The 21,224-nt window shown below is 45.8% G+C and overlaps 1 protein-coding gene across 1 annotated transcript; it reads left to right on the top strand.

Moving 5' to 3' along the window:
* The first annotated feature begins 1,019 nt into the window (after positions 1-1,019).
* On the top strand, positions 1,020-19,362 carry LOC142070777 (uncharacterized). Its single transcript, XM_075124750.1, has 3 exons — positions 1,020-1,871; positions 2,260-2,719; positions 19,248-19,362. Exons 1-3 carry the CDS (start codon positions 1,292-1,294, stop codon positions 19,360-19,362), a joined length of 1,155 nt encoding a protein of 384 aa, XP_074980851.1. The 5' UTR covers positions 1,020-1,291.
* The last annotated feature ends 1,862 nt before the right edge of the window (positions 19,363-21,224 follow it).

Below are 21,224 nucleotides of genomic sequence, written 5' to 3'. Positions count from 1 at the left end.
GCTGGCAAACCAGGGGGAGCAAACTGTCATCCTAATGGCCAGAGCAGATTTGTCAGACCCCAAATATTGAATAGAAACCTACCTGGTTTCCAACCGGCTTGCCTGGTGGGCTGCTGGGGACCCCAGAGCTTTCAGGGTCAGGAGGTCTGGGGCAGCCCCCTGAGCTACAGGCCTTGGAAGTCCTGGCAGCTACTGACTAAAACAGACAAAGAAACATGTCCATTTCAGTCAGCCACTGCCTGAGATGCGTATTTTGTTTTGGAAACACCATGTGTCCCTGTTTCCTGAACAACTTTGGTTCAGAATTTCTGGTATATGGGGAAATTAAAAAAAAAAAAAAAAAAAGGTTTTGTTCCAAATCGCAATGAAACCACACTTGTCATTGTCAACATTTCCCACTAACTAACTGAGAATTCCAAGTTTCAGCCAGCTCTAGTAATGGAGGGTTCTGAGTGAGCATCTCCTGAGCACAATGAATAGCTCCGAGAGAAAACTGTTCCTTGGTGTCTGACTCTCTCCTCAGCCTAGCACCATGAGTCACTGTTACCCCTCTGGCTTAGCAAGAGTAAGCTTGCTGGAGACTAGACTAGGTCAGCTCTCTGTAACGCCGGTCTGTCCGCTTCACCAGCAAACTCCTCACAACTCTGCCGGCTAAACCTGGCTTTGCAGGTAACAGGCAGTGAACCCAAGTTCCCCAGAGCCATCTCTCTGTAGCGTCTAGTCCCTCTCACTGGACACTCACAGAAATTGAATTTCCTGCCTTTGAAGAGACAGTACACACATGAGTCAGTTGGTTTAACTAAGGACTCACATTTAATTCAATGTATCAGCACTGAGATGGTTGAAAGGAAAACTAAAAATAAACTTATTAACAAAAAACTGAAATGTAAGTGATACTATGCAGAGATGATAAACAAAACCAAACCTGCTTCCTAGCCCTGGTCTACACTAGGACTTTAGATCGAATTTAGCAGCGTTAAATCGATTTAAACCTGCACCCGTCCACACAATGAAGCCCTTTATTTCGACTTAAAGGGCTCTTAAAATCGATTTCCTTACTCCACCCCTGACAAGTGGATTAGCGCTTAAATCGACGTTGCCGGCTCGAATTTGGGGTACTGTGGACACAATTCGATGGTATTGGCCTCCGGGAGCTATCCCAGAGTGCTCCATTCTGACCGCTCTGGACAGCGCTCTCAACTCAGATGCACTGGCCAGGTAGACAGGAAAAGAACCGCGAACTTTTGAATCTCATTTCCTGTTTGGCCAGCGTGGCAAGCTGCAGGTGACCATGCAGAGCTCATCAGCAGAGGTGACCATGATGGAGTCCCAGAATCGCAAAAGAGCTCCAGCATGGACTGAACGGGAGGTACGGGATCTGATCGCTGTTTGGGGAGAGGAATCCGTGCTATCAGAACTCCGTTCCAGTTTTCGAAATGCCAAAACCTTTCTGAAAATCTCCCAGGGCATGAAGGACAGAGGCCATAACAGGGACCCGAAGCAGTGCCGCGTGAAACTGAAGGAGCTGAGGCAAGCCTACCAGAAAACCAGAGAGGCGAACGGCCGCTCTGGGTCAGAGCCCCAAACATGCCGCTTCTATGATGAGCTGCATGCCATTTTAGGGGGTTCAGCCACCACTACCCCAGCCGTGTTGTTTGACTCCTTCAATGGAGATGGAGGCAATACAGAAGTAGGTTTTGGGGACGAAGAAGATGATGAGGAGGAGGTTGTAGATAGCTCACAGCAAGCAAGCGGAGAAACCGGTTTTCCCGACAGCCAGGAACTGTTTCTCACCCTAGACCTGGAGCCAGTACCCCCCGAACCCACCCAAGGCTGCCTCCTGGACTCAGCAGGTGGAGAAGGGACCTCTGGTGAGTGTACCTTTTAAAATGCTATACATGGTTTAAAAGCAAGCATGTGAAAGGATTACTTTGCCCTGGCATTTGCGGTTCTGCCTTTGCAAAAGGTTTCTGGGGAGGGCAGCCTTATTTCGTCCTTCATGGTAGGACACTTTACCACTCCAGGCCAGCAACACGTACTGGGGAATCACTGTAGAACAAAGCATTGCAGTGTATGTTTGCTGGCATTCAACCAAAATCCGTTCACGCGGTGGGAGGAGGCAAAATGCGACCTTGTAACGAAAGCACATGTGCTATGTATGTAATGTTAACTTTCAAGGTTTACCCTGAAAGAGTGTAGCCACTGTTTTATAAAATGTGTCTTTTTAAATACCGCTGTCCCTTTTTTTTTCTCCACCAGCTGCATGTGTTTCAATGATCACAGGATCTTCTCCTTCCCAGAGGCTAGTGAAGCTTAGAAAGAAAAAAAAACGCACTCGCGATGAAATGTTCTCCGAGCTCATGCTGTCCTCCCACACTGACAGAGCACAGACGAATGCGTGGAGGCAAATAATGTCAGAGTGCAGGAAAGCACAAAATGACCGGGAGGAGAGGTGGAGGGCTGAAGAGAGTAAGTGGCGGGCTGAAGAGAGTAAGTGGCGGGCTGAAGACAGGGCTGAAGCTCAAAGGTGGCGGCAGCGTGATGAGAGGAGGCAGGATTCAATGCTGAGGCTGCTGCAGGACCAAACCAGTATGCTCCAGTGTATGGTTGAGCTGCAGCAAAGGCAGCTGGAGCACAGACTGCCACTGCAGCCCCTCTGTAACCAACCGCCCTCCTCCCCAAGTTCCATAGCCTCCACACCCAGACGCCCAAGAACACGGTGGGGAGGCCTCCGGCCAACCAGCCACTCCCCCACAGAGGATTGCCCAAAAAAAAGAAGGCTGTCATTCAATAAATTTTAAAGTTGTAAACTTTTAAAGTGCTGTGCTTAAAGTGCTGTGTGGCATTTTCCTTCCCTCCTCCACCACCCCTCCTGGGATACCTTGGTAGTCATCCCCCTATTTGTGTGATGAATGAATAACGAATGCATGACTGTGAAGCAGCAATGACTTTATTGGCTCTGCAAGCAATGATTAAAGGGAGGAGGGGAGGGTGGTTAGCTTACAGGGAAGTAGAGTGAACCAAGGGGCGGGGGGGTTCATCAAGGAGAAACAAACAGAACTTTTACACCGTAGCCTGGCCAGTCATGAAACTGTTTTTCAAAGCTTCTCTGATGCGTACCGCGCCCTCCTGTGCTCTTCTAACCGCCCTGGTGTCTGGCTGCGCGTAACCAGCAGCCAGGCGATTTGCCTCAACCTCCCACCCCGCCATAAACGTCTCCCCCTTACTCTCACAGATATTGTGGAGCACACAGCAAGCAGTAATAACAGTGGGAATATTGGTTTCGCTGAGGTCTAAGCGAGTCAATAAACTGCGCCAGCGCGCCTTTAAACGTCCAAATGCACATTCTACCACCATTCTGCACTTGCTCAGCCTGTAGTTGAACAGCTCCTGACCACTGTCCAGGCTGCCTGTGTACGGCTTCATGAGCCATGGCATTAAGGGGTAGGCTGGGTCCCCAAGGATACATATAGGCATTTCAACATCCCCAACAGTTATTTTCTGGTCTGGGAATAAAGTCCCTTCCTGCAGCTTTTGAAACAGACCAGAGTTCCTGAAGATGCGAGCATCATGCACCTTTCCCGGCCATCCCACGTTGATGTTGGTGAAACGTCCCTTGTGATCCACCAGAGCTTGCAGCACTATTGAAAAGTACCCCTTGCGGTTTATGTACTCGGCGGCTTGGTGCTCCGGTGCCAAGATAGGGATATGGGTTCCATCTATAGCCCCACCACAGTTAGGGAATCCCATTGCAGCAAAGCCATCCACTATGACCTGCACATTTCCCAGGGTCACTACCCTTGATATCAGCAGATCTTTGATTGCGTGGGCTACTTGCATCACAGCAGCCCCCACAGTAGATTTGCCCACTCCAAATTGATTCCCAACTGACCGGTAGCTGTCTGGCGTTGCAAGCTTCCACAGGGCTATCGCCACTCGCTTCTCAACTGTGAGGGCTGCTCTCATCTTGGTATTCATGCGCTTCAGGACAGGGGAAAGCAAGTCACAAAGTTCCATGAAAGTGCCCTTACGCATGCGAAAGTTTCGTAGCCACTGGGAATCGTCCCAGACCTGCAACACTATGCGGTCCCACCAGTCTGTGCTTGTTTCCCGAGCCCAGAATCGGCGTTCCACAGCATGAACCTGCCCCATTAGCACCATGATGCATGCATTGTCAGGGCCCATGCTTTCAGAGAAATCTGTGTCCATGTCCTGATCACTCACGGGACCGCGCTGACGTCGCCTCCTCGCCCGGTATCGCGTTGCCATGTTCTGGTGCTGCATATACTGCTGAATAATGCGTGTGGTGGTTAATGTGCTCCTAATTGCCAAAGTGAGCTGAGCGGGCTCCATGCTTGCCGTGGTATGGCGTCCGCACAGAAAAAAGGCGCGGAACGATTGTCTGCCGTTGCTCTGACGGAGGGAGGGGCGACTGACGACACGGCTTACAGGGTTGGCTTCAGGGAGCTAAAATCAACAAAGGGGGTGCCTGTACATCAAGGAGTATTTCAGGCAGGACTGCACGGAGGGTTCCAATAAGAAATGGTGCACCTAAGTTATCGTTGTTATTGGAACAAGGAGGTTAGCCTGGCCTCTGATTGATACATGGCTAGATTTACCTCGCTGCACCTTCTCTGTGAGTGACTGCAGTGTGACCTAGAGGAATGAGTCCCCTAGACAGGGGAGGAGGCAAATGAGTACAAAACAAATCTGGTCTATTTCTTGTTTTGACCCACTCCATCTATCTTTTACATCTTTGGCTGGCAGCAGACGGTGCAGAAGGACTGCATGCCATCCACATCTCATGGCTGCTTGGCAGAAGATGGTACAGTACGCCTGCTAGCCATCCCCATCTCTTGCCTGCCTGGCAGAAGATGGTGCAATACGACTGCTAGCAATCCTCATCTCTTGCCTGCCTGGCAGAAGATGGTACAGTACGACTGCTAGCAGTCCGTATCACCTGCCTGCTCACCATAAGACGGTTCAATAGGACTGACTGCAGGACTAAAGAGAATGACCTGGTCAAGTCACTCCAAATTTAGTCCCTGCGCCCATGTCTGCCCAGGCGCTCCCAGCCGACGCGGCCAGGAGCACCTCGGACACGATGAGGACGACTACCAATCGTATTGCACCGTCTGCTGCCAGAAGGCAAGGGGTTGCTGCTACTGTGCAGCAAAGCCGTACCGCGTCTGCCAGCACCCAGGAGACATAGGGTGACGGTTACCTGAGCGGGCTCCATGCTTGCTGTGGTATGGCGTCTGCACAGGTAACTCAGGAAAAAAGGCGCGAAATGATTGTCTGCCCTTGCTTTCACGGAGGGAGGGAGGGAACGGGGGCCTGACGACACGTACCCAGAACCACCCGCGACAATGTTTTAGCCCCATCAGAGCGCTCCATTGTGACTGCTCTGGACAGCACTCTCAGATGCCCGATTGTTTGCCATTGCTCTGACGCTGGGAGGGGCGCTTACAGGGTTGGCTTCAGGGAGCTAAAATCAACAAAGGGGGTGGCTTTACATCAAGGAGTATTTCAGGCAGGACTTCACAGAGGGTTCCAATAAGAAATGGTGCACCTAAGTTATTGTCCTTATTGGAGCAAGAAGGTTAGCCTGGCCTCTGATTGATACATGGCTAGATTTACCTCGCTGCATCTTGACTGCAGTGTGATCTAGAAGAATGAGTCCCCTAGACAGGGGAGGGGGGGGAAGCAAATGAGTACAAAACAAATCTGGTCTATTTCTTGTTTTGACCCACTCCATCTATCTTTTACATCTTTGGCTGGCAGCAGACGGACTGCATGCCATCCACATCTCATGACTGCTCGGCAGAAGATGGTACAGCACGACTGCTAGCAGTCCGTATCGCCTGCCCGCTCACCATAAGACGGTTCAATAGGACTGACTGCAGGACTAAAGAGAATGACCTGGTCAAGTCACTCCAAATTTAGTCCCTGTGCCCATGTCTGCCCAGGCGCTCCTGATCGACCTCACAGAGGCGACCAGGAGCACCTCAGACATGACGATGACGGCTACCAGTCGTACTGTACCGTCTGCTGCCACAAGGCAAGGGGTTGCTGCTACTGTGTAGCAATGCCGTACCGCGTCTGCCAGCACCCAGGAGACATAGGGTGACGGTTACCTGAGCGGGCTCCATGCTTGCCATGGTATGGCGTCTGCACAGGTAACTCAGGAAAAAAGGCGCGAAATGATTGTCTGCCCTTGCTTTCACGGGGGGAGGGAGGGAACGGGAGGCTGACGATATGTACCCAGAACCACCCGCGACAATGTTTTAGCCCCATCAGGCATTGGGATCTCAACCCAGAATTCCAATGGGCAGCGGAGACTGCGGGAACTGTGGGATAGCTACCCACAGTGCAACGCTCCGGAAGTCGACGCTTGCCTCGGTACTGTGGAAGCGCTCCGCCGAGTTAATGCACTTAATGCACTTAGAGCATTTACTGTGGGGACACACACACTCGAATTTATAAAACCGATTTCTAAAAAACCGACTTCTATAAATTCGACCTTATTCCGTAGTGTAGACATACCCCTAGTGACTGAAACTTAATTCTAGCAAGCTATATCTTTGCCTAAAACAGTTTCTTAGGGCTAGGCTACACTAGAAAGTTAGGTCAACTCAGCTGTGTTGCTCAGGAGTGTGAATTTTTCCACCTCAGGAGACATAGTTAAGATGATATAAGTGCCTGCGTATGCAGTGGTAGGTCAACAGAAAAATTCTTCCATCCACCTAGCTACTGCCTCTCAGGGAGGTGAATTACCTGTGCTAACAGGAGAACTACTCCCATTGTTGTAGGAAGTAGCATTTTAAATGTAGATAAGCCCTAAATTGTTTGCGCTGCTGCTTGTTAGTTTGATTGCTTTGTTTACCTTTATATGTAAATGTACTTTCATTGACCAGCTTGATTACAGACTGAGGACAAATGAGTAAATCCACATTCATTTGTTTAGCACAGGCTTGATTTATGCACTGACTCCAAAACACCTCTTAACATTTTTCCAGCTCACATATATAACTCTTTATGTAGCCTGTCTGTATATCCTGCTATGGTATTGGGGACCAGCATGTCACCCGTTTACATATTATACCTTACAAGATACATTTTGGATACATGTTTTGACAACGATGCGTTGGGGGTGGTGAATGTGTCAGGCCTGAAATGAATTATGGTAAAGTGGGCCTTCTGCCGGTGCGCACTGAGGGGCTTTTAGGGTCACAGTGTCATGATGCTGTTTACCATTCCCTGCACAGGGTTTTGTTCCCATGGCACAATCTAGCCCAAAATATAGGTCACATCATCATAGAAATTATGAGCACTAGCTTATGCTATCTGTTAGTGTAACTTGAAAATTTGGAAAAGATTAAAAAAAGAGCTATGAGAATGATCAGAGGTTAGGAAAACCTGCCTTAATAGACTTAGGAAGCCCAATCAGTTAAGCTTCTTCTAGAGAAGTTTGAGGTGACTGGATCACAGTCTATAAGTACATATGTGAGGGAAGAGATTTCTGATACCAGACAGCTTTTTAATCTAACCAAAAGCCAAAACAATAAAACATGATCAGAACCAGTGGTTTGAAACTGACATTAGATACATTTAGATTAGAAGTAAGGTGCAAATTTCTAATAGTGAAGGTAATGTAGGGATGTGGTGAGTTCTCCATCACTTGATGATTTCTTTTTTAGAGAGACATCCATGATTAAGGCTTTGTGTACAATATGCACCTTTTAGCAAGACGGTTGTGCCGTTACAGCCATGCCACTAAAAGGAGCGCAGTGTAGCTGTTGTTTGTTGGCAGGCAAGAGCTCTCCCGACGACAAAAAACTTCCACCCCCCAATAATCGGCATTAGCGTTGTCAGCAGGAGAGCACTCCTGCCAACAAAGCGCTGTTCACACCGTCACTTTTCGTCAGCAAAACTTTTGTCGTTCAGGGGAAGGAGGGTTTACACCCCTGAGTGACAAAAGTTTTGTCGTTCAGTTTCTAGTGTAGACAGAGCCTTAGACATGCTCGAACTGAAACAGAACAACTGGGCTTGATGCAGGAATTACTTACGGAATGAGGTTCTATGGCCTTTGTTCTGCAGGAGGTCAGGCTTGATGATTAGGACCCCTTCTGGTATGAAAATAAATGAATCTGTAAGAAACTCCTCCAGGGGCCTTGAAGGAGTTATATCCCCAGAGAATAAATTCTACCAACTCAGAGAATATACTTTTGGTGTTGTGTTTACAAAGCATTTTCCTTCAACTTCCTGTAACACCAAGTTGAAGTGTGATTGTCAGGTTCCTTGATGATACAGCTGACTGCCTTCTCTATCATTAGGGAAGTAATATTACATTCAAAACCACATGTCCTAGAAAATAGAATTTACCCTTTCTCCTTTATTATTCCTCTGGATTTTCATATACAAATTTTATTTTCTCAGAACAAGAAGCAGATTTTCTGGCAACTTTTTTTTATGGAAAAATTCAAACATGCACCACCAAATTACCACAAAGCAATTAATTTATTTTACTCTTTTCCAAAATTGCTATAAAACAAAAATTCCCCAATAGCCTTCTATATATAGTGTATTATTGATTTCCTATGTACCCTTAATTAAGAGCAGAATCATAGCAGGTTATTTCAATGCACTGTAATGTTCTAAGACATACATCCAGATTCCTTACTAGGGCCCTAAAGAACAATCAAATAAGAACTCACATCAAGTACTTCCCATTAGAGCTAGTTTGGAAATAAAATGGGGGAAAGACACTTATTTTTTTTTACTCATTTTTTAAATTCAAACTTGGAAAATGTTCAACCAGCTGTTTTCTTTATCATTGGTATTACTGTAGCACCTAGAAGCCGCACATATGGACCTAAGACCCGCTGTTAGTCACTAAACAAACAAAACAAAAATACAGTCTCTACCCTGAAGAGCTTATGGTCTAAGGGCATGTCTGCGCTAGAAAAGTATGTTGAGCTAACTTACATCAGCATACAGCCACCGCAGTAATGACACGGCTTGTGTGTATCTAAACTTTGATCCTTTTGTCAGCGGTGCACATCCTCACCAGGAGCATTTGTACCAATTGTACTGTCAGTGAGTGTGGGGCATCATGAGATGGCTTCTGAAAGCCAGTAACAAACGATGTAAGCAACTGACACTGTGTCAAACTAATTACATTGACCTAGATTCTATGCCTCTCATGAAGGTAGAGTTATTAAGTTGGCATAGCGGGGTAATTACATCAGTGGGAGATCAATTTTAGTGTAGACACGTACATAGTGAGGTTGACGTAAGCTGCCTTGTTTTGACCTAACTTTGTAGTGTGGACCAGTCCTTAGTATAAAACAAGAGATGGTGGCACCTTTAAGTAAAATCTATCTAGCCCCCTTGTGCTAGCACAGGTACATCCCAGATGGACCTGATTTAAGAGGGTGACGTGATATCTGGGGCTAATAAGGGAGGGAAAGCAGCTGTGACTGGGGAGGACGTCCCTTGGGAAGACTGAGGGCCAGAGAAGGGCTAGCTAACTGGCCTTCCAGAGCCAGAACTGAGAGACTGAAAAGGATGGAGGGCTAGAAGATCAGTGCAGGGACCAGCCCACTGACATTTTCCAGGCAGAGACTTGGAAGCCAGGAAGAAGCCTGGGAAGGACTCTAGCAGGAATGCTGGGATGGCTGTTTTGATACAAGAACAGGTGGCAACCAAAGGGAAACCCTGGTATGGCAGAAGATGTCCGAGTTGGGGTATTAGGTGTCATAATCATAGAGGCTTCAGGCCAGAAGGTCATCTACTTTGACTTTGTGTGAATCACAGCCCAGGAACTATCACTCCTCCATCACACTAAGCCCAGCACTTGGAATTAGACCAAGCACATCCCTCAGCCCACACCACTTCCTGCAGCCCCCATTGGCCTGGAGCGGCGAACCACGGCCAGTGGGAGCTGCGATCAGCCAAACCTGCGGACGTGGCAGGTAAAAAAACTGGCCTCGCCCACCAGGGGGCTTCCCTGGTGGGCCGTGTGCCAAAGGTTGCCGATCCCTGTATTACAGCCTCAGAAGACTAAACTATTGTGTGCCCTGGGCAAAGAGTGGGGGACAGAGGTGTACTAATGTCCTTACAGTGGCAAGGAAATGCTGAGATTTACCCAGATGATCCTGACAAGCAGTCTGCACCATATACTGCAGAGGAAGGCAAACCCCAGCCCCCACTCCTCCAAGGTCACTGCCAGTGTGATCTGGGGACAAATTCCTTCCTGACCACACACATGGTTGTCAGCCCAACCATATGAGCAAGAACCAGCCAGCCAAGCACCTGACAGAGAGGAGACTTGGTGACACCTCAGGGCAGCAGCCCACCCTGTCCCTGACCCAGATATATCATGGGACTATGTTTTGGGACTTTTATGAAACATGTGCACCATGTGTGGGATAAATGGACTGTGTAGCTGGGCTTTTGAGGACTATTTGCATTATGTGGGATAATAAATCTTTCCCGGATACGGGTAATACTGGACCCAAGAAAACTTGTGGTGGGGTCTTTAAGGAACCTGAGGGGAGAGGCCGTGATCTTGCCATTACTGTACCCAGCTGCAAAGGGGGACTTGGAGGTGGTGGTGGTGGTGGTGGTGAATTGTGACAGATGGATACAGACAGATGAGTGAGTACAAGGAAACAATGGGACAATATTAGTCAGCATGGTAGGCAGTGGGCTTAGCTCACCAGCAGGGAAAGCTCCTTGGGGGCAGGTACCATCTTTTTGTGGTGTGTTTATATGGTGCCTAGCGTAATGGGGTCCTGGACCATGACTAGGACGCCTCCTACATGCTTTGGCAATACAAATAATAATTTACATTTGCATCCTTGCTGGAAAAGGCATTTGGGGGTGTGATTTGCTATTGCCTGATAGCTTGGAATAATTTATACCAATGCAAAGTGAGTGTAAAATGTCAGCAATCTGACTTGGAAGACTTTATACTCTTTGTGCTCAGTTTGCACTGATGTAAATGTGTACAGAAAGTGCAAGGCAATGGTGAATTCAGCTTTAAGAGTCTAGTTGTTGTGTTTACATTCACATAGCCTAGAAATGATAGATAAAGCTTAAGTAATTGACTTTGCTGTCAACTCCCAATTCCTTGTTTTAGGGAGTTTCCAATAGCCTGGGACACAACATCTGTAATTTAACTTTATTTATAGAGTAACATACAGAGTAACCGCTTGTGAGGGGAGGGGGCACAGAGGGATGGTGCTGAGAGCACATCACCCACCAGGCAGCTTTGAGGTTCCTTCTGAGGAAAAAAATGAGAGATGAGCCTGAACCTCTGAAGTTTGAGGGAGTTCAGTTCCAGAACTGAATCATAGTTCAAGTGAAGAAAAAGCCACAAATGTGAAGGTGTAAACCGGAATGACTTCCTAGACTTGGATGGAGTTGTTATACTTATTTACCCCCCTGATGAGCTAGTCTGTTATGTTTTGGTGTCCAGTTTAGGGAAACACGGGAATTTCGTACACCTCTAATCTGAGGCCATTGATTCTAGTTCTGCTAAATCAAAACTTTGCCTTTCTTTTGCCCTCTCACAGCACTGATTGAGAGGAGATGTTTTCAAGGAGAGTTATTAAATCCAGGGAGCTTGGCTATGGTCCCAATGTAATGTGTTTGCTTGAGTCACTCAGCAGGAGAATCCCTTTATCAGAAATTAAATATCAGCCTGGGAGACAAGTAGCCCCTGCTGAAATCAATATGCACTTGCATAGCAGCCATTTAGTGTTTGTTCATTAAAACAGCAGGTCATTTCTCCTACAGAATTAAAGCTGAAATCCTCTACAGAAGCTGATCATGCTATATTCATAGCATTTTCTTGGCATTTTTGTAATGTTAAGACCCGTTTATTAAAGACTAGATTTTTGGCAGGGTTTGACTTTTAAAGTTCTGTATTCTTCAACTGATTCAGGTGGGGGGTGTGCCAGTATGAAAGGGTATAATTCAATGAGAAGACTTGGCATGCCTACATATTAATCAGAAGTGTTTGGATGGAAAGCAAGTAGCAAAAGGGTCATGAAATGGTTCCCTAACTGGAGGGGGAGGGGAGAAGAAGGAGGGCATGTGGGAGTGTGGGGAGAAAACAGGGCTGTGCTCTGAAGGAAGCTTAAGCGCTATGTTGTGAAGGAGGGTTCCAAATGCATCTCTGTTAGTTCATTAATGTACATGTTACATTATCATAAATAAAATAACGTACATGTAGCAGATGAAAAGGTCAATCTCCTAAGTCCAAAAACAAAGGCCCTGATCAATACACAATTTAAGGCCTGTTCTACACTTCCCAATTAGGTTGGCATAACTACACCACTCAGGGGTGTGGATTTTTCACACCCTAGTTAAGCTGACCTAACCCCAGAGTAGACAGTGCTAGGTTGATGGAAGAATTCTTCCGTCAATTTAGCTACCGCCACTCGGGGAGGTGGATTACTTACACGGATGGGAGAACCCCTCCCATCGGCATAGGTAGTGTTTACACTGAAATGCTGCAGCTGTGCCACTGTAGTGTTTTAAGTGTACAGAAGCCCTTAATCCATGAGAGAGACTCTTTTATTGTCTTCAATGGACTTGGCACAGGCCCAAAGAGTGCAATGCCTTATTTTCATTAGTCGAATCAAAGCTGCAAGAGAAACTCTGGGGTTGAGAGGAGATAAAAAGGAATAGGCACCATTATACCATTAGCTCACTTAGCATTAAAAAGCCAGCATTTGCCAGTAGCTGTCACATAGTGGTGTCTGAGCTATCACAGTTTCCACTACACTTACCGCGGGAAATAGCTGTGTGGTAACTATGATGAGTGTTGACTTTTTAATGGCCACCACTGTTTATAGTATACAAATCAACAATTCATCCATGTTTGGTGGGGACTAGGCAGGACAGACTGTCAAGGGAAACTGTGCCTTACAAATGCTGCCTTCTTTTACGCATGCCTCGAATGATCCTGAACTTTGAGTTGTTTCAAATTCAGATCTAGATCTGAGTGTTGTGGCTTGGGTCCATTTCCAATGCTAACCTTAAAGCTCTGCTCTGCACATGCACTTTAGGGGGGAAAAATTAAATCCTCCATCTTTTAAAGTATGCACACATAGCTGATAAACTGACATCACCATTGTTTGGAATGCCATAGAATTTCACCCTGTAATTTCTGCATCAAATTCACGACTTTTGATTGAATTAGAGTATATCTGTTCTAAAGACATGCAATTTTGATTTAAAGATTTCAAGTGATGGAAAAATCCATCACATCCCTTAGTAAGTTGTTCTAATGGTAAACTGTCATTACTGTTAAAAATGTACTCCTTATTTCTAGTCTGAATTTGTCTAGTTTACAATTTACTGTAATATTAGCCCATCAGTTGGATTAAGGAAACTCAGGGCCATTTAACATATTGCTTTTCCCATTGTACCATAATTACAAAAGCTCCTGTGCGGAATAAATTTGTGTTTATCCACTGTGAAAAACTGCATTCTTCCACCCTGAAAATTTCACATTTCCTGCCTGTGGTGTGGTGGCCAAGTGGCTATAATGGAGATGGCCTACATGCAACAGAAAGAGAGACTAGCTCTAAATCCTTATGAAGTGCCTGTAGGGCACAACTTGGCTTCCTCTTTTAATCAAGTTTTATATTTCTTTGTAAATTGAATTTTTATTTCTTTGTCTCTGAACTGAGATCTGACACAATGAAAAAGAAGGAAACATAGGTTTTATGCTCACTGCTTAAAATGTTACACGTAGGGTATGGCAAAACATTTCAGAAGAAATGAGGTGCATGTACATGGGCAGAGGGTGAACCCTGGGCTCCAGGACGCTAGCCCCTGGCCCAGCCCATCCCTTCTGCCTGAGGTCCCACCCCTCCTGCCCCTTTCCCCTGCTGGAGCCCATAGTTCCCTCCCCCCCCTCTGCATGCGCCCCCCCCCCCCGCGTCCTCACCCCCTCTCCAGCCACCCGAGTGCCCCTGGCCCCAGATGGGCAGCGCGGACCCACCCCAAACCTCAGAGCACCGGGCAGGCAGTGTGACCACCAGCTCCAGCCACCAAGAGTTCCTGTCCGCAGGCCAGTCTTGTCCACAGGCCAATCCCAGCCCAAGCCTAAGCTCCAGCTGTGCAGATCACCATGTGGATTTAGGTGCTTATCTTTAGGTACCTATGCTTGAGAAATTTGCCCAAAGTATCTGTCCTCCCCCGCCCCACAAGTCCTAGTAAGTTGTTCCTTTCTGCCAGATATATGTGTGAATAGTTTATGAGAAACTTCCAGATGACAAATGTACATGAAATGAAATCTTGACCTGCCAACAGAGTTGTTCTTTGATCTCCTGATATATCATGGGACAATACCTAGTCAGAGACTTGAAAGAACCTCAGAAAAGAGTACTTGTGTTTGTGGGAGGAAACACTTGTTTAAATATTAACTTTAGCTGATTCATTTCTAAACTAGCAATGTTCTTTGGTAACAGTCTCTTTTGGTTCCTCTGTTAAAGAGGAGGCAGAAAGATGCAGTCTTGGAAAGTGGGCTTATTGGGTTAATTTTTAAAGCAAAGGACAAATGTCATCCAGTCACTAAAAAGGATTCTGTCAAACTATTAAAATGTCAATTTCCTGGTCTTTTTTGTATTATGAAAAGGAAATTAGAAGTCATTGAATGAGTACCCACTATTAATAGCTGGTCTGGATGGGCATATGCAATTTGAAAATGACATCAAAGAGTAAAATCCTATTTGCACTGGTTTGCAAATGCAGATTAATATATCTGTTATATTATTATTAGTCATCTGCAGCAGTTATAGATCCTGGACACAATAGTCTTTCAGGATAAATAATACATAATTGCCACCACTATTTTAATGACAACAGACTACTAATATACTAGCCCTCGAAATAAAGGGATTAAGTACCACAATTCAATGTAAAAGAGAGTGGTCATGAGAGTGGTCATGAAAGAGAAAGGTACCTAGAAAGATGTATAATTGGTATTTGGGGAAGATGGAATTCTGAGGTAGAAAAATTATGTTAATTGCAATAAAAAACTACAGGAGTACTTGTGACACTGGGAATAAGTCTTATTAAACAAAAGCCAAACAAACAAAACCACCCATGGGATCTCGAATGACCATAACTGGGCAGGAAATTGCTTTTACATTTCCTCTGAAAGAGGGCATGTGATGGGATGCATACCACAGACAGGCTCTGAAAGGGTTAATGGGACCCCAAGGGGCCAAGTATTCTATCTGGATGCACCTGAAGTTAGAAAAATTATGTTAATTGCAATTAAAAAAAACCAGGCGTATTTGTTGCACCTTAGAGACTAACAAATTTATTAGAGCATAAGCTTTCGTGGGCTACAGCCCACTTCATCGGATGCATAGAATGGAACATATACTAAGAAGATATATACATACACATACAGAGAAGGTGAAAGTTGCCATACAAACTGTAAGAGGCTAATTAATTAAGATGAGCTATTATCAGCAGGAGAAAAAAAAACTTTTGTAGTGACAATCAAGATGGCCCATTTAGACAGTTGACAAGAAGACACGAGGACATTTAACATGTGGAAATAGATTCAATATGTGTAATGACCCAGCCACTCCCAGTCTCTATTCAAACCCAAGTTAATGGTATCTAGTTTGCATATTAATTCAAGCTCAGCAGTTTCTCATTGGAGTCTGTTTTTGAAGCTTTTCTGTTGCAAAATTGCCACCCTTAAGTCTTTTACTGAGTGGCCAGAGACGTTGAAGTGTTCTCCTACTGGTTTTTGAATGTTATGATTCCTGATGTCAGATTTGTGTGCATTTATTCTTTTGCATAGAGACTGTCCGGTTTGGCCAATGTACATGGCAGAGTGGCATTGCTGGCACATGATGGCATATATCACATTGGTAGATGTGCAGGTGAACGAGCCCCTGATGGCATGGCTAATGTGATTAGGTCCCATGATGGTGTCACTTGAATAAATATGTGGACAGAATTGGCATCAGGCTTTGTTGCAAGGTTAGTGTTTTTGTTGTGTGGTGTGTGGTTGCTGGAGAGTATTTGCTTCAGGTTGGGGGGCTGCCTGTAAGTGAGGATTGGTCTGTCTCCCAAGATCTGTGAGAGTGAGGGATCATTTTTCAGGATAGGTTGTAGATCTTTGATGATGTGCTGGAGAGGTTTTAGTTGGGGACTGAAGGTGACAGCTAGTGGCATTCTGTTATTTTTTTTGTTGGGCCTGTCCTGTAGTAGGTGGCTTCTGGGTACTCTTCTGGCTCTGTCAATTTGTTTTTTCACTTCAGCAGTGGGTATTGTAGTTTTAAGAATGCTTGATGGAGATCTCGTAGGTGTTTGTCTCTGTCTGAGGGTTTGGAGAAAATGCGGTTGTATCTTAGAGCTTGGCTGTAGACAATTGATTGTGTGGTGTGTCCTGGATGGAAGCTGGAGGCATGTAGGTAAGTATAGCGGTCAGTAGGTTTCCGGTATAGGGTGGTGTTTATGTGACCATCGCTTATTAGCACTGTAATGTCCAGGAAATGGACCGCTTGTGTGGATTGGTCTAGGCTGAGGTTGATGGCGGGATGGAAATTGTTGAAATCATGGTGGAATTCCTCAAGGGCTTCTTTTCCATGGGTCCAGATGATGAAGATGTCATCAATGTAGTGCAAGTAGAGCATGGGCGTTAGGGGACGAGTGTTAAGGAAGTGGTGTTCTACGTCAGCCATAAAAATGTTGGCATACTGTGGGGCCATGCAGGTACCCATAGCAGTGCCGCTGACTTGAAGGTATGTATTGTCCCCAAATGTGAAATAGTTGTGGTTGAGGACAAAATCACAAAGGTCAGCCACCATGTTTGCCGTGATAGCTTGTAGTCCATCTTTGTATGGAATGTTGGTGTAGAGGGCTTCTACATCCATAGTGGCCAGGATGGTGTTTTCAGGAAGATCACCGATGGATTGTAGTTTCCTCAGGAAGTCAGTGGTGTCTTGAAGGTAGCTGGGAGTGCTGGTAGGATAGGGTCTGAGGAGAGAGTCCACATAGCCAGACAATCCTGCTGTTAGGGTGCCAATGCCTGAGATGATGGGGCATCCAGGATTTCCAGGTTTATGAATCTTGGTAGCAAAGAGAAAACCCCTGGTCGGGGTTCTAGGCATGTGTCTGCACAAATCTGTTCCTGTGCTTTTTCAGGGAGTTCCTTGAGCAGATGGTGTAGTTTCTTTTGGTAATCCTCAGTGGGATCAGAGGCTAATGGCCTGTAGAATGTGGAGTTAGAGAGCTGCCTAGCAGCCTCTTGTTCATATTCAAACTTATTCATGATGACGACAGCACCTCCTTTGTCAGCCTTTTGATTGGGACGTCAGAGTTGTTCCTGAGGCTGTTGATGGTGTTGTGTTCAGCACAGCTGAGGTTATGGGGCAAGTGATGCTGCTTTTCCACAATTTCAGCCCCTGCACGTCAATGGAAGCAATCTATGTAGAAGTCCAGTCTGTTGTTTCGACCTTCAGGAGGAGTCCACGCTGAATCCTTCTTTTTGTAGTGCTGGTAGAAAGGATTCTGTGGGTTAGTATGTTGTTCAGAGGTGAGTTGGAAATATTCTTTGAGTCGGAGACATTGAAAGTAGGATTCTAGGTCACCGCAGAACTGTATCATGTTCGTGGGCCTGGAGGGACAAAAGGAGAGGCCCCAAGATAGGACAGACTCTTCGGCCTGGCTAAGAGTATAGCTGGAAAGATTAACAATATTGTTGGGTGGGTTACGGGATCTACTGTTGTGGCTCCTTGTGGCATGTAGCAGTTTAGATAGTTTAGTGTCCTTTTTCCTTTGTAGAGAAGCAAAGTTTGTGTTGTAAATGGCTTGTCTAGTTCTTGTAAAATCTATCCATGGGGAAGTTAGGGTGGAAGGTTGGTTTTTTATGAGTATCCAGTTTTGAGAGCTCATTATTAATCTTTCCCTGTTTGCTGTATAGGATGTTGATCAGGTGGTTTCTCAGTTTCTTTGAGAGTATGTGGCACAATCTCTCAGCATAGTCCGTGTGATATGTAGATTGTAATGGATTAATTGTAATGTAATATACCTTACTACTGGCTCAGAAAGGCAGATTTCTCATGTGTTTTCCACAGCTCATAAGAAAAAATAGATCTATTTTTTTCTTATTTGTTAAACAGCGTTTATTACAGTTGGTCCCATTATCACATATGGCACAACATGATGAGACCCATTCTGATCTCACTGAACCTGGCTTTGCAGCAGTGTCACTCTGACTTCAGAGGAGTTACAACTCAGTGACACCGTGAGTTCAGCATTGGGTCCAATATTTGCTAGTTATTGACACATGTATGTTTGCATACCTGGAATATGTATATGAATACTATATAGATTCCTGGGGATACAGCATTCCCCCACTTTCCTTCCTCCTGTGTACATTTAGTAGTGTTCCATATTCTGGTCTAAAGTGTGGGCTGCATATTACTGGCATTTAGTGCAGCTCAGGAGAGATGGGGGTAATGGTCATTTTAAACCAGTTTGTTGTCTGCTGATTCTGGGGTTGGCCACTGGGGTCTCAACTTTAGCATAAAATAGAATAGCCTTGAGATTACTCTCCTTTATGCCAGATGCCCATAGCCCCCAGTGTGCAATGCCAGCAGGCAACTGCAAGAATTTAGGGGTGTCCTTGCCATGCTCTCTTTCTTGAGAACATATACCCTATGTTGCGGCTTGGAGAGGCTGTGCGGTTAAAGCCACTATCGTGGTTCTGCACCACCCAAAGTTTTCCTCATTGAGGGCAAGTCCTCAGGGGCCAGCCAGGTTACCAGCTGCTGGAGCTGAGCAAAAATAACTGGTGCACGTGCCCAGGTTCTGTCTCTTTGGTTATAATACAAGATGCTGAAATAAAAGTTTTAGATTCTTTTTTACACTTTAAAAAAAACCCCTCCCCCCAAAAAAAACAGAAACATCCCTTCAGTATATTATTGAGTGCTTTTCTACCAGAATTTATTGTGCTCTTCATCCAATTCATTTTTCTTCACTTTGCATCGCCGATCCTGATAACAACAAGAATAGGACTAATTTCAACCCTGACAAGGACAGGCATGACTCCCATTGACATCAGTGTTCTGAATTTGGTCCCAGTCTACAAAGGATAGCAAATACAGTAGAACAAAAGTCCCACACTTCTCTTTTTATTAGCCCTTATTTCTTGTTCTTTTGTCTCATTTTAAATGCACTTTTATTGTTTTTTTTAGCCTACTGCCAAGACCAGCAGACACTGCCATGGAGACAGTCCTTAATCAAATAGTTCCTTGTGCAGAGAAGGAAGAATTTGAGAAACAAAGTTTCAAAGCTAAGGGCCATATCTGACCTTCACTTGTATGTAGAACTCTCATTGGCTTTACTGCCACTTCTGCAGAAAGGCACTGATTCAGCAAAGCACTTAAGCTTTTGCTTAAATTTAAGTATGTGAGCAAAGAGGACAATGAATTTTAGTCTTAGGGCTTGTCAAACTGCAGACGTGTAAACACTGCCGAGCCACTTTGTGCGCAGAGACTCCTCAGTTGCAGCACTGCCAAAAAACCACCTCTACGGGAGTGGGGGGGGGAATTGGCACAGAGACTCCAGCGCTCTATTGCCAGTGTAGACACTTGGTTGCTTTCTGCACTGTAATTGGCCTCCGGAGCTGTCCCATAATGCCTCAGGTGACTGCTCTGCTCATTGTTTTGAACTCGGCTGCCCTGGAGACATGCGCCCCTCCCCTTTCAAAGCACCGTTTCTGGCAGCCCTTGTGTGCTGTGCTGATCCGCCCTGGGACACAAAGCAAACGCTTAATGTGGAATGCTCGTGCTGTTGAACATAGAGACAGGTGTGTGTGAGTGAGAGAGATTCCTGTGCAGAGAGCCTAAGGAGGGAGGTGGGGGCTGATGTTGGGGTTTCCCCCTCCCCCTGCCTAAGGACTGGTGGCTTCCTGCTGCTGTCTGAACTTACAAGACCGCATGCTGACACACTCTCTGCCCCCAAAACACACGGTCTCTCTCCCCCACTCAGTACACACACACACTCCATGTCACACATTCTTCCTCTCCCCCGCCTTCAGTTAAAAAGCAGCTGGCAATGCAGTAGGATGTCCATGGAACAATGGGATTGGGAAACCTGAATCATATGACACTGTCCCTGCCCCAAGAGGCATTGCAAACCTTTCCCAAAGTACCCTGCAGCCAGTTGCACAGTGGGATAGCTACCACAATGCACTGCTGTCTTTGCCATTGCCAGAGCTGCTAATGTGGGTGCACTCCAGTGTCACAAGGAGCACTGTGGACACGCAGCAGTGATTTAATTCCAGTATTTTAATACAAGGGGTATAACGTGTGCTGCAGAAACTTGCCAGTGTGGACATACCCTTAGTATAATGTTGGATTATTACTTTCTAAGCACCAACTGTGCTTGTCCAGGTAGAAGACACACAAGCAGAGTCTCTGCCCTATCAATTTACATTACAAAAGAATTACTCAGAGGAACAATGTGAAAGACAGGGAGGCCAGAAGGAGACAGCTGTAGCATCTGAGAGATGATCAGTTAAAACAGCAGGGGAATCTTTGTTAATGATATTCTGATCTGATTACTAAGTGGAATTTGGCCAAGACACTGGGAATAAGTCTGGACTCTTATTAAACAAGAGCCAAACAAACAAAACCACCCATGGGATCTTGAATGACTGTAACTGGGCAGGAAATTGCTTTTACATTTCCCCTGAAAGAGGGCATGTGATGGGGTGCATATCACAGGCAGGCTCTGAAAGGGTTAATGAGACCCCGAGGGGCCAAGCATTCTATCTGGATGCACCTGAAGAGTAGACCAGGCTTAATGAAAGATGAGTCCGAGCTGGGCAAGGAGTGAGGTGGTTAATTTAAACAGAGGAGGTTTGGAGCAGTAGCGGGCAGCAGGGAGAGATGAAAGAACTTTACAGTCACTTTCTAGGACTAACGAGTGGAAAGATTGGGAGGGCCAAGGAGGAAGCCCATGAGGGAGAGTGGGCATTGGGGATCCTCTCCTGAATAAAGAAGTCTGGCAGGAGGCTAGGAGAGACATAGAACAGCCACTGGAGGTTTTGTAGGCTCCCAATGGTGTGCCCTGATGACAGGGCAGCATCTGGGTTTTCACAGGAGAGCCCAGAGAGGCATTCAGTTGAGAAATAGAGAGATGAAAGGTCAAGTCTGAGGAGGGCAGAA

The sequence above is a fragment of the Caretta caretta genome, chromosome 2, assembly GCF_965140235.1.
Source record: "Caretta caretta isolate rCarCar2 chromosome 2, rCarCar1.hap1, whole genome shotgun sequence".
Taxonomy (NCBI): Eukaryota; Metazoa; Chordata; order Testudines; family Cheloniidae; genus Caretta; species Caretta caretta.
The sequence above is the reverse complement of the archived record's forward strand: the minus strand, read 5'-3'. Positions and strand labels throughout refer to the sequence as shown.

Excerpts from the sequence above, each read along its gene's own strand:
- LOC142070777 (XM_075124750.1), top strand. The coding sequence starts at position 1,292 with ATGCAGAGCTCATCAGCAGAGGTGACCATGATGGAGTCCCAGAATCGC. Across the intron at positions 1,872-2,259 it reads AGGTGGAGAAGGGACCTCTG|CTGCATGTGTTTCAATGATC; the intron begins GTGAGTGTACCT and ends TTTCTCCACCAG. Across the intron at positions 2,720-19,247 it reads CCCAGACGCCCAAGAACACG|CCTACTGCCAAGACCAGCAG; the intron begins GTGGGGAGGCCT and ends TGTTTTTTTTAG.